The sequence below is a fragment of the Schistocerca nitens genome, chromosome 10 (genome assembly GCF_023898315.1).
Source record: "Schistocerca nitens isolate TAMUIC-IGC-003100 chromosome 10, iqSchNite1.1, whole genome shotgun sequence".
NCBI lineage: Eukaryota > Metazoa > Arthropoda > Insecta > Orthoptera > Acrididae > Schistocerca > Schistocerca nitens.
Genome location: NC_064623.1, coordinates 232957660 through 232971118, shown reverse-complemented (window position 1 = coordinate 232971118; position 13459 = coordinate 232957660). Strand labels below are relative to the sequence as shown.

General features: G+C 44.9%; 1 protein-coding gene across 1 annotated transcript in view; it reads right to left on the bottom strand.

The window, feature by feature from the left end:
• Window positions 1–11438, bottom strand: part of LOC126210038 (arylalkylamine N-acetyltransferase 1-like) — a 33779-nt gene extending 22341 nt beyond the window's left edge. Inside the window, exons 1-2 of the mRNA XM_049939140.1 lie at window positions 11258–11438; window positions 2608–2774 (exon numbers count right to left, since the gene is read on the bottom strand). Of these exons, the coding sequence (XP_049795097.1) occupies window positions 2608–2774; window positions 11258–11438 (348 nt within the window). The remainder of the gene's footprint in view (window positions 1–2607; window positions 2775–11257) is intronic.
• Window positions 11439–13459: the final 2021 nt, after the last annotated feature.

The following is a 13459-nucleotide window of genomic DNA, read 5'->3' as shown; positions in this document are numbered from 1 at the left end:
AGATTACTAAGAGAAGAATGGAAAAGACAACTGAAGATCTTTTCGAGGATGACCAGTTTTGCTTTAGAAAAGGCGAAGATAGAGACGCAGTTCTGACTTTGCGATCAATAATGAAGGCAAGGCTTAGGACAAATTAAGGCTCCTTCACTGGACTTCGCGAATTAAAAAGCGCTTTCGTAACATCCTGCAAGATATTAGAAATCATCCGGAAAATATATACGAGCTGCAGGGAAAGATGGGTAATTCATAATATTCACAGGAATCAAGGGAGAACAATAAGATTAAAAAGAGTCTAAGGTAGGGATGCAGCCATTTGCGCATAGTTTTAATTTTGTACATCGAAGGAGATGTGACAGAAACAAAGTAGTTCCAGGAGTAAGATTAAAATTCCGGCTGAAAGAATATCCGCTGTAATATTCGGCGATGGCATTGCTATCTTCAGTGAAAGTGAGACAAAATTACAAGACTTGCTGAATGGAATGACCAGTCTAACGAACACAGAATATGGTCTGAGAGTAAAGAAAAAAAAGAGCAAAGTAATGAGGAGTAGCAGAAATGAGATTAACAATAAACTAAGCACCAAAATCGGAGACCACAAATTAGACGTAGTTAAGGAATTCAGTTACTTTAGAATGTGTTGAGTTTGTAACGTTTCCATACTTTTGTTCTGTATATTATAAATTTGCGTTTTAAATAAAAGAAAGATATTCTGCCAAAGGACAAGGTATGCCTCATAAAATAAATTACGTAATAACAAAGAAAACAATCAACTAGAAGTAGCATACAAAACTTGGGGTTTGAAGATTAATTACCAAAAAACAGAATCCAGAATGAGATTTTCACTCTGCAGCGGAGTGTGCGATGATATGAAACTTACTGGCAGATTAAAACTGTGTGCCGGACTGAGACTCGAACTCAGGACCTTTGCCTTTCGCGGGCAAGTGCTCTACCAATTGAGCTACCCAAGCATGACTCACGCTCCGTCCTCACAGCTTTACTTCTGCCAGTACCTCGTCTCCTACCTTCCAAACTTCACAGAACTCTCCTGCGAACCTTGCAGAACCAGCACTCCTGGAAGAAAGGTAGGAGACGAGGTAGTGGAAGAAGTGAAGCTGTGAGGACGGGGCGAGAGTCGTGCTTGGGTAGCTCAGTCGGTAGAGCACTTGCCCGCGAAAGGCAAAGGTCCTGAGTTCGAGTCTCAGTCCGGCACACAGTTTTAATCTGCCAGTAAGTTTCAAAAAACAGAATACTTGACTAATGATTCAGATGAGCTATACTTTGAAGGAAAGAAAATCAAAAAGATAAACACTTTCTGTTATTTGGGATCCATTTTAGAAATCGAGGGAAAATCAGAGTCAGAAATCAATAAAAGAATTAGTAGCGGACGGAGGGTCATTGGGATGCTTAACTCAGTCTTATGGAGCAGGAATGTAATGAGCAGAACAAAAAAATGAATATACAAATCCATATTAGAGAGTGTGGTTCTGTATGGAACGGAGACCTGGACAATTAACATGAAGGACAAAAAAAAAAATACAAGCTCTAGAGATGGACTTTTGGAGAAGATCGGCAAGAATCTCCAGGAAAGAAAAGATAAGGAACACCGAAGTAATAAGGAGAATGGAAATAAAAGAAAGAATATATGACGTAATGGATAGGAAGAAATTACAGTGGTACGGGCATGTACGACCAATGGAGGAAGCCAGAATACCATAATTGATACTGGAGTGGGAACCGGAGGGGAGAAGAAGAAGAGGACGACCTATGACCACCTGGCTCCAAAATGTACAGCACACAATGAGGAGAATGGGCGCAGAGGAAGAGGACACACAAGATCGAAACACCTGCAGGAATATTTTGAAAATATAGTTTAAGAATGTTTATTGTTTGTATTGTAATTTCCAAGTAAATTGTTATGTTGGGGATAAGCCTCTGTAATGAGGAAAAGCTCAAAATAATAATAAAAACAAAGAAAACCTATTTTAAGGTGACAATGCTAACATGATTTTTCACATTAGGACACAGTATGCATCAGGAAAGAGGAAAAGGCAGGATTTAAACTTTGAAACGACCAGAACCAGTGGAATATGCAAGAGTAAGACAACATATTGTAGAACGTAGTATCGACAACTGGTGACGCCATTCTCCCAGCAGCAGGATGTTTTATGTTGTGGTCATTTGGATGTCGCCTTCGACGCGGCTGAGCACCTCACTGGAGGCATAGGGGGTGTTTTTGCTGGATGAAGTCTCTGAGGGTGCAGGTAGATGTGTGTGTGTGAATTTTTAAGGGACCAAACTGCTTAGGTCAACGGTCCCTAAGCCTACACACTACTTAATCTAACTTAAACTAACGTAAGCTAATGACAACACACACACACACACCCATGCCCTAGGGAGGACTCGAAACTCCGACGGGGCAGCCTCCCGTACCGTGGCAAGACGCCCGTAGACCGCGCGGCTACCCCGCGGAGCGCTGCAGGTAGACCGTGACTTTGTGAACAAATAGTTTTGAGGAGTATTGAGAGAGAATTTCACAGACTTTTGTATGAACGCAAATCTCAATGGGCGCAGTTTTCGTCTGGCCTTGCTGGAGAGGGAACTACTTACCTGGAGGTCGACAAACGCGATGAGCCTCAGAATCTTGCGGAAGGCAGGATCCGGACACGCTTCGGCGTTCTTCACGGCCTCCGCTTCGAGCCCCGGCTGGTGCAGACGACTGAGGCTGACTCCCAACAAATTCCCGCTCTCCGTGTCCACTGCCTGCAGCGACAGTCCTGCCAAAAAGTCCACCATCACAGCCGTGCTCGATACCTCAAGCTGGCACGCAGGAATAATGGGGATAAAGAGTAAGATTTCTCCGTGAAACTAAATGCACGACAAGCGCAAAACTTCAAGCTGTTTGGATTTTCACAACTTTTGGGACGCCCAGGAACTTCTCAGATTGGTAACAGGCTGATGCACTCTCATGAAGGAAAAAAAGACATACTGTCTTACTTTTAACTCAAAGATTTTAACATGAAGAATCTACGAGGTCTGTTCAAAAAATTACGGAACTTCCATTAATTAAAACTTCCGGGCTGAATTGACGTGGTCCACATACAAAACTGCCTCTCCTTCCTGACGTTTCGTTGCCTACTGCGGGCAACATCTTCAGAGGTGAGTCGGCGACTGGCTGCTGGGCGCTGGAGGTCCCGCTTATATAGAGCGCTTAGATGGCGCCACCACTCGTCACGTGCTTTCAACTTTTAAACTATCTCTGGCTAGCGCCATCTCTCTCGATTATAGGTAATCGATAGTCACTTCGTTGGTACCGAGTCGACCGCCATATCTTGTCTAGTTTTAATCCTTCTTCTTTTCTATTAAAATTATTTCCGTGCTTGTAGATCTCTATAGCTTCTCTATACATGCGAGTATAATAATGTGAGGTCCTAGCTATCACGTGTGTCCCTCTAAATTTTATTTCGTGATCACCGTCTTTGAAAACGTGTTCCGCTACAGCTGATTTGTCAGTCTGTCCCAATCTACAGTTCCTTTTGTGTTCCGTTAGGCGGGTATTAACACTCCTTTTAGTTGTTCCAATATAAACCATGCCACAGCTACACGGAATTTTATACGCACCTGGGGTAGCTAAGGGGTGTCGTGCGTCTTTAACCGATCTTAAACTTTCACTAATTTTCTTGGTAGGTCGAAAGATTGTGTCCACTTTAAACTTGGCCAAAACTTTCCCAATACGGTCCGGGATGTTATGAATAAATGGAAGAAAAAATTTACCAGCCGACAGTTGTTGTTGTCGTGTATTTTCGGACACTTTTCTTCTAGGGTGGAGTGCTCGATCTATTACGTTGTCAGTGTACCCATTTCTCTTGAAAGCCGTTCGCAGATGGCTTAATTCATCTTGCAAATAAATTGGCTCACAGATGTTATAGCCCTGTCCACTAAAGTTTTTATGACTCCTCACTTGTGCCTAGGATTACCTATAATCGAGAGCGATGGCACTAGCCAGAGACAGTTTTAAAGTAGAAAGCACGTGATGAGTGGTGGCGCCATCCAAGCGCTCTATATAAGCGGGACCACCAGCGCCCAGCAGCCAGTCGCTAACTCACCTCAGAAGATGTTGCACGCAGTAGGCAACGAAACGTCAGGAAGGAGAAGCAATTTTATATAACTTCAGCCCGGAAGTTTTAATTAATGGAGATGCCGGCCGTGAAAGCTTACACGTTATGATTACGGAACTTCGTCCACAAAATTTTTCTAGCCTTACCTTTTACTTAATGTGCATGGTCTCCTTCGGAATACTCTTCTCCACAGTTGATACGCCGGTCCCAATGCCGTTTCCACTTCCGGAAGCACTCGTGGTATGCCTCTTACTATATCGCGCGAAACGCCGTCTGCGAACTTTATCTCGTCTATCGTTGCAAATCTTCGTCCTTTCAAAGGGGTTTTCAACTTTGGAAATTAAAAAAAAGTCCGCAGGAGCCACGTCTGGAGAGTATGGACGATGAGGCAGCACAGTGATTCCGGTTTTTCTTCAGTAGTCACGCACCAACAGGGGTGAAATAGCGGGGGACTCAGGTCTTGACTCGTGAGCCGTGGGACGAACTTAGTGCCAACACGATGCGTTCCAGGATGCTGTCAGGATTTCATGACAGGACCCAACTGGAATGTTACATTCTTCTGCAAACTCTCGGACGGTCAGTCTTCGATTGGAACGTACAATTTCGTTGACGTTCCTGACATGAGCGATGTCGGTAGATGTCGAAGGGCGTCCTGAACGAGGCTCATCTCGAACTTCCGTCCGGCGAGTTTTAAACGGTCTGAACCATTCGTAACGGCTAGTACGACTAAAGCACTAATCACCGCAGGCTTCCTGCACCATTTGGTGTGTCTCTGGAAAGGACTTCTTCAGCTGGTGGCTGTGTACCTGTGTTTCTCACGTTTATGAACTGGCTTAACGTGCATGTGCTGCAGTTCTTTTACTCTACGATTGGCACAAAGCTCATGGCCGTTGTGAGGTTGGCGCCTTTTATTTAAACGGCGCGACCGACACACGTTGTTGGCTGTAGAATTTTGAGGATGTGAGTTCAGTACCAACGGCCACAGTGGACTGGGTATTTTCTGTTTGAAATTGTATTGCTGCTACTGCTGCGTACACTACTGGCCATTAAAATTGCTACACCACGAAGATGACGTGCCACAGACACGAAATTTAACCGACAGGAAGAAGATGCTGTGATATGCAAATGATTAGATTTTCAGAGCATTCACACAAGGTTGGCGCCGGTGGCGACACCTACAGCGTGCTGACATGAGGAAAGTTTCCAACCGATTTCTCATACACAAACAGCAGTTGACTGGCGTTCCCAGGTGAAACGTTGTTGTAATGCCTCCTGTAAGGAGGTGAAATACGTACCATCACGTTTCCGACTTTGATAAAGATCATATTGCAGCCTATTGTGATTGCGGTTTATCGTATCGCGACATTGCTGCTCGCGTTGGTCGAGATCCAATGACTGTTAGCAGAATATGGAATCTGTGGGTTCAGGAGGGTAATACGGAACACCGTGCTGGATCCCAACGGCCTCGTATCACTAGCAGTCGAGATGACAGACATCTTATCCGCACGGATGTAAGGGATCGTGCAGCCACGTCTCGATCCCTGAGTCAACAGATGTGGACGTCTGCAAGGCAAGAACCATCTGAACGAACAGTTCGACGACGTTTGCAGCAGCACGGACTATCAGCTCGGAGACCATGGCTGCGGTTACCCTTGACGCTGCATCACAGACAGGAGCGCCTGCGATGGTGTCCTCAACGACGAACCTGGGTGCACGAATGGCAAAACGTCATTTTTTCGGATGAATCCAGGTTCTGTTTACAGCATCACGATGGTCGCATCCGTATTTGGCGACATCGCGGTGAACGCACATTGGAAGCGTGTATTCGTCATCGCCATACTGGCGTACCACCCGACGTGATGGTATGGGGTGCCATTGGTTACACGTCTCGGTCACCTCTTGTTCGCATTGACGGCACTTTGAACAGTGGACGTTACATTTCAGATGTGTTACGACCCGTGTCTCTACCCTTCATTCGATCCCTGCGAAACCCTACATTTCAGCAGGATAATGCACGATTGCATGTTGCAGGTCCTGTACGGGCCTTTCTGGATACGGAAAATTGTTCGACTGCTGCCCTGGCCAGCACATTCTCGAGATCTCTCATCAACTGAAAACGTCTGGTCAATGGTGGCCGAGCAACTGGCTCGTCACAATACGCCAGTCACTACTCTTGATGAACTGTGGTATCGTGTTGAAGCTGCTGTACACGCCATCCTAGCTCTATTTGACTCAATGCCCAGGCGTATCAAGGCCGTTATTACGGCCAGAGGTGGTTGTTCTGGGTACTGATTTCTTAGGATCTATGCAGCCAAATTGCGTGAAAATGTAATGACATGTCAGTTCTAGCATAATATATTTGTCCAATGAATACAAGTTTATCACCTGCATTTCTTCTTGGTGTATCAGTTTGAATGGGCAGTAGTGTAATTAGAACTTCTAAAAAGTCTAACTAACATTCTTGGGAGCTAGCACATTTTTCATGAGCAGTCTGCATTCTACATCCACATTTCAGTTGTGAACTAACTTTTGAATTCGCGACATTATGGGATACTAATTTTGTGGGGTTTTTTGCCCACTCGTCTCGTATAGAGTGCCTAAGGGATGCTACATTCTCGGAATGCTATACAACAACTCAAGCGAATGCCATCAGTTGTTTTATTTCAATAAAGCAGATTGACAGTACTTAACTTGAATTAACAATGGTGTCACAAGTGATGGGCGACGTGCAACATAAACCGGAGTCCTTGCTGCATACAATGTTCAAACAGGCAATGGATATGGATCACTAATAACTGTCCTCGTAGCACTATCTGCCAGGCCTCGCCAATGTTCTGCGAATACCGTCCACTAATGTGCGCCTAGGCTGGCAGGGGCGGCGCTTGTATTCACCTCTTGCAGAGGTCGCCCCTGTCGTGATACGCTCTTTGTCAGCGGTCTATTGGCTGCAGTCGCCTCACCGCCTTCTCTAGTCTTGCGTTCTTCCTCATCGTTTTGGCGCTTATGGTTACGCCAGTACAAATTAGTTTTCACAGTCAGTACTGGAATAACTTAAATTACGCCTTACAGCACGATAAACTAAAGCCATTTCACCTACTGCAGCACCATCACATCCATTTTTCTTACTTAAGTTTACAAAATATTCCGAGAGTTTAGAACTGCCTACTCTTTAACATTCCTTCAGTTTATGTCCTTTATGAAGATCAGATTAAAACTTATTTCTCATAATTCAGCTTTATAACAAGCGACTTTCTTGTCCGATTCTACATGGCCGCACACGACGTCTTTTCTCTCAGGCACAAGTCGTGTGGAGCCAATAAGTTCTACATGGCGTTGAATATGGTCCCCCTGAAAACATTGATTCCATATTAGCAAGACTGTCGTATCCCGAAGGGACGCAAGCAGCATTTTGGCAGAACTATAAACGGCTGCCTGAATAGGCCACACCCCGCCGCTTGTGACACGTGTAGTTCGATGTTTCCTTTTCTTACTGTATACACTATTGATCAAAAGTATACAGATACTTCGCTCAAAATGACTTACAAGTTTGTGGCGCCCTCCGCCGGTAATGATGGAATTAAATATGGTGTTGGCCCATCCTTAGCCTTAATGACAGCTTCCACTCTCGCAGGCATACGTTCAATCAGGTGCTGGAAGGTTTCCTGGGGAATGGCAGCCCATTCTTCACGGAGTGCTGCACTGAGGAGAGGTATCGAAATCAGTCGCTAAAGCCTGTCGATGTTGGTCGGTGAGGCCTGGCACGAAGTCGGCGATCCAAAACATCCCAAAGGTGTTCCATAGGATTGAGGTCAGGACTCTGTGCAGGCCAGTCCATTACACGGGTGTTATTGTCGTGTAAACACTCCGCCACATGCCGTGCTTATGAACAGGTGCTGAATCGTGCTGAAAGATGCAGTCGCCATCCCAGAATATTCTTGAACAGTGGGAAGCAAGAAGGTGCTTAAAACACCAATGTAGGCCTGTGCTGCGCAAAACAACAAGGGCTGTAAGCCCCCTTCATGAAAAACACGACAACACCATAACACCACCGCCCCCGAATTTTACTGTTGGCACTACACACGCTGGCAGATAACGTTCACCGAGCATTCGCCATAGCCATACCCTGCCATCCGATCGTCACATTGTGTGCCGTGATTCGTCACTCCAAGCAACGCTTTTCCACTGTTCAATCGGCCGGCCGCGGTGGTCTCGCGGTTCTAGGCGCGCAGTCCGGAGCCGCGGGACCGCTACGGTCGCAGGTTCGAATCCTGCCTCGGGCATGGATGTGTGTGATGTCCTTAGGTTAGTTAGGTTTAAGTAGTTCTAAGTTCTAGGCGACTGATGACCTCAGAAGTTAAGTCGCATAGTGCTCAGAGCCATTTGAACCATTTGAACCACTGTTCAATCGTCCAATGTTTACGCTCCTTACACCAAGCGAGGCGTCGTTTGGCATTTACCGGCGTGATGTGTGGCTTACGAGCAGCTGCTCGACCATGAAATCCAGATTTTCTCACCTCCCGCCTAACAGTCATAGTACTTGCAGTGGATCCTGATGCAGTGTGGAATTCCTGTGTGATGGTCTGGACAGATGACTGCCTGTTGGACATTACGACCCTCTTCAACAGTCGGCGGTCTCTGTCAGTCAACAGGCGAGGTCGGCCTGTACGCGTTTGTGCTGTAGGTGTCCACGTTTCCACTTCACTATCACATCGGAAAGAGTGGACCTAGGGATGTTTAGGAGTGTGGAAATCTCGCGTACAGACGTATGACACAAGTGACCCAATCACCTGACCACGTGGTGCGCCTGATTCTGCTCTTTCACGATGTGGAATGTCTACTGGCAGTAGGTGGCAGCACAATATACCTAATATGAAAAACGTATGTTTTTGGGGATGTCCGGATACTTTTTGTTGTGGGTTGGCAGGAGAGCCAACACCGGGTACTAGAGGAAGCCGAAAGGCTCGCGTTTTTAGCTCACGCAAGCTGGCGTGAGGTCTGGAACAGGACAAGGAAATTAGACTTTAGAAAAACGGACGTAGCTGGTGGAATACTTAACTTTAATCCATTAATGATGAGCGTCGCTCTTGACGGTACATGTTTTACAGTATCAATAGTAACTGGCAATGGCGCCTTGCTAGGCCGTAGCAAATGACGTAGCTGAAGGCTATGCTAACTATCGTCTCGGCAAATGAGAGCGTATTTTGTCAGTGAACCATCGCTAGAAAAGTCGGCTGTACAACTGGGGCGAGTGCTAGGACGTCTCTCTAGACCTGCCGTGTGGCGGCGCTCGGTCGGCAATCACTGATAGTGGCGACACGCGGGTCCGACGTATACTAACGGACCGCGGCCGATTTAAAGGCTACCACCTAGCAAGTGTGGTGTCTGGCGGTGACACCACACTTTTGATAACATAATGTATCTAGTATAACATGGTATTCTCACAGCCAATGAACATTCAGATGGAGATTTCTGAATGACAAACGGACTGCATAATCTTACCTTATACACAGAAACAAGTTGGCAGTACTGCTACCTACTGGAAAGCTGATCATTTGCATTATAGTATACTAGCAAACACGATAGTGCTTCTTATTCACGTAATACTGTATTAATTGCGTATACATCCTAAACTCCTTACTCCCTCTCTCTATCACCTCCTTCTCCCCTCTTCTGTGCATCACTTCCTCCCCACTCTCTCTGTCCATATCTTCCTCCCTCTCTCTGTGTCCATTATCCCCCCCACTCCCTTCTCTGTTCATCTTCTCGTCACCGCTCTCTCTGACTTGAGCGTTGTTTATTCGTATTGGAAGTGAAATGCTGGTTGGGAACTGAAGTCGATCAAAATGAATGGGTAAACCGGGTGGGATCATTGGTATTTGGGATATGAGGGATACCACTCCAGCTGCTGGGTCTGTATAGTAGTTTCAGTGGCAGTATTTCGCATAGTTTTAACCTGCGAAGGGATAGGATTAAAAAGTTTCGGACGTTTCAAATTCCGGAATACAATTCCTATCATAAGCCGACACACCACAAATACAACTTTCCCGTTTGCTATAAAACCCACGGCGGGGAAGAAAACAAAACAGTACAATACTGTGCAAACTTTTTGTTTGAAATTATATATTAGGAAAAAGAATGTATTCGGAGGAAACATTTCGTCTAATTCTATGTTATTGTAGTTGAAACCGAAGCTGCACATTTTCACAACACAGCAGAGCATTTTCTCTCCCGCAGTTAGGTATAACAGAAAAACTACACATTGTCGTATAAAACAACATAACTTATGTGTGATCGAACGTTTATTACAATATCGTGTTAAAATTTAATCTGTGAAGAACTTACCGCAATTTTTGCTGACAACGCTTCCTCTATTTATATTAAATATAAATCTACATATTACATACACAAAAAAGTATGTATCCCACATCTGTCCGAATGCTTATTAGAGTATCGTGTAAAACTTTGAAATAAATCGCTGAAGAACTTTCCGAGATTTTTGGTAACAACGTTTTCCCTTTGTATATTACATATATGTTTCTGTATTATATATATTAAAATATTTAGCCTCTGTTCATACAACGTTTATTAGGGCAATGTGTACAAACTTGAAATAAATCGGACAAGAACTGTTCGATATTTTTCCTAACAATGTTAAGCAACGACAAAAAATTAGTTACAATTTTGGCAAGCAGGTGCAAATCTGGCGCTGTACTGCATCTCGTTGATGTCTCCAGTGCTTATATTGAACAAATTATGTAACCAACAGTTAATAATAAAATCAACATTAGGTCTTTCTCATTTGTTTGACCTTTCCTTAAAACCAACATGAGGTCTTTCTGATTTGTTTTACCTTTCCTGCCCACATCCCATTGCTGATCCATTAAATATGGACACAAATCTGTACGTCTTTCTTGCATTCGCAGCGCCACATTTGCACCTGGTGGCCAAAATTGGAACTAACTTTTTCCAGTGTAAACCGGTTTCGCATTAAGCATTAGAATGTCTACTACGTTTTGCTGTCAGACGATAATTATAGACGAGACTGAAAAAATAAAAAATAGAGAAGCTCTGCCAGCATTTACACGGCAGCCAGCCGGTATTTAAGAGGAGTGACTCCTTGTGGTGAGCTGACCCAGCCGTACCTTCGGGCAGCGCCTCCAGACAGAAGCCCTCCTGCTCTGGGGAGGATTCCTGCCCGTCGGCCATGATGCCCACCGCGGCGTTGAGCGGCTCGTCCCTCAGGAAGAAGCGCCTCAGGAAGGACACCAGCTGTGGGCCGTCCCTCTCCGTCAGCGTCCGGATGGCGAAGCCCGGCGAGGACATGACCTGCACAAGCAGAAGCGTGCTTGTAGCTGTCTTTGTATAGTAATTTCATTACCCAAGTGGACACAGATGGCTGCTACAGAACTCTCGGCTCTTTTCTATCAAATTCAGAAAACTGGAAACTATGAAACAGGAACTAGTGGTTTCTTCATGTGTGGGTCCACAGCCCCGCTGTATAGTGTGATAATTATAGAACCACACAAAAAAAAGTGGCACGGGTAAAATACAGGGAGCGTACAATTTGTACAGAAACCAGATGGCAGTTATAAGAATCGCGGAACATGAAAGAGAAGCAGTGGTTGGGAAGGGAGTGTTATTTAATCTGTATATTGAGCAAGCAGTAAAGGAAACAAAAGAAAAATTCCAAGTAGGTATTAAAATCCATGGAGAAGAAATAAAAACTTTGAGGTTCGCTGATGACATTGTAATTCTGCCAGAGACAGCAAAGAACTTGGAAGAGCAGTTTTACGGAATGGACAGTGTCTTGAAACGAGGATATAAGATGAACATGAACAAAAGCAAAACGAGGATAATGGAATGTAGTCGAATTAAAACAGGTGATGCTCAGGGAATTAGATTAGGAAATGAGGCACTTAAAGTAGTAAAGGAGTTTTGCTATTTGGAGAGCAAAATAACTGATGATGGTCGAAGTAGAGAGGATATAAAATATAGACTGGCAATGGCAAGGAAAGCGTTTCTGAAGAACAGGAATTTGTTAACGACGAGTATAGATTTAAGTGTCAGGAAGTCGTTTCTGAAAGTGTTTGTATGGAGTGTAGCCATGTATGGAAGTGAAACATGGACGATAAATAGTTTGGACAAGAAGAGAATAGAAGCTTTCGAAATGTGATGCTACAGAAGAATGCTGAAGATTAGATGGGTAGATCACATAACTAATGAGGAGATATTGAATAGGATTGGGGAGAAGAGGAGTTTGTGGCACAACTTGACTAGAAGAAGGGATCGGTTGGTAGGACATGTCCTGAGGCATCAGGGGATCACAAATTTAGTATTGGAGGGCAGCGTGGGGGGTAAAAATCGTAGAGGGAGACCAAGACATGAATACACTAAGCAGATTCAGAAGGATGAAGGCTGCAGTACGTATTGGGAGATGAAGCAGCTTGCACAGGATAGAGTAGCATGGAGAGCTGCATCAAACCAGTCTCAGGACTGAACACCACAACAACATGAAACAAGTACATTATTTACAAACTACGGCGTGCACACACTTCATTCATCATGTAAGATACTGGAATTTAGATTATGACAAGTTCGATGTGCCTGCCATCATTGGCGCTGACGTGGCGCAGACGAATAGCGAAATTCTGCATGACCCGCTGAAGTGTTGGAACGTAGATGCTGTCGATGACCTCCTGAATTGCTGTTTTCGGCTGGGCAATGGTTTTCACGTTATTGTTGTACACCTTTAATATAGCCCCACAAAAAGGAGTGGCACGTGTTAAGGTCCTGAGAATATGGCAGACAATCGAGGGCTATGCCAGTGGCCTCTGGGTGCCCCAGAACCAGAATGCGGTCCCCAAAGTGCTCCTCCAGGACATAAAACACCCTCCTGCTTCGGTATGCTCGAGCTATGTCTAGTAAGAGCCACATCTTGTCGAAACCGCGATCACTTTCGATAATGGGGATGAAGTCAGATTCCAAAAGCTTCATGTACTGTTCGGTAGTCACCGTGCTATCAAGGAATATCGCACCGATTATTCCGTGACTGGACACTGCACACCGCACAGTCACGCATTGAGGGTGAAGAGACTTCTCGATCGGGAAATGTGGATTCTCAGTTCCCCAAATGCACCAATTTTGTTTATTGACGAACGCATCCAAATGAAAGAGGGTTTCGAACCCATCCAACTGAAAGAGGGATTCAAAACCATCCAGATGAAAGAGGATTTCGTCACTAAACCAAACCACACAACGTATACTAATTCACATCATGCACCGCTGCCAACCGTGCAGTTGAAACGTCGTAGCGTAAACCTTTCAGAAGTTGTGACGATTTTATT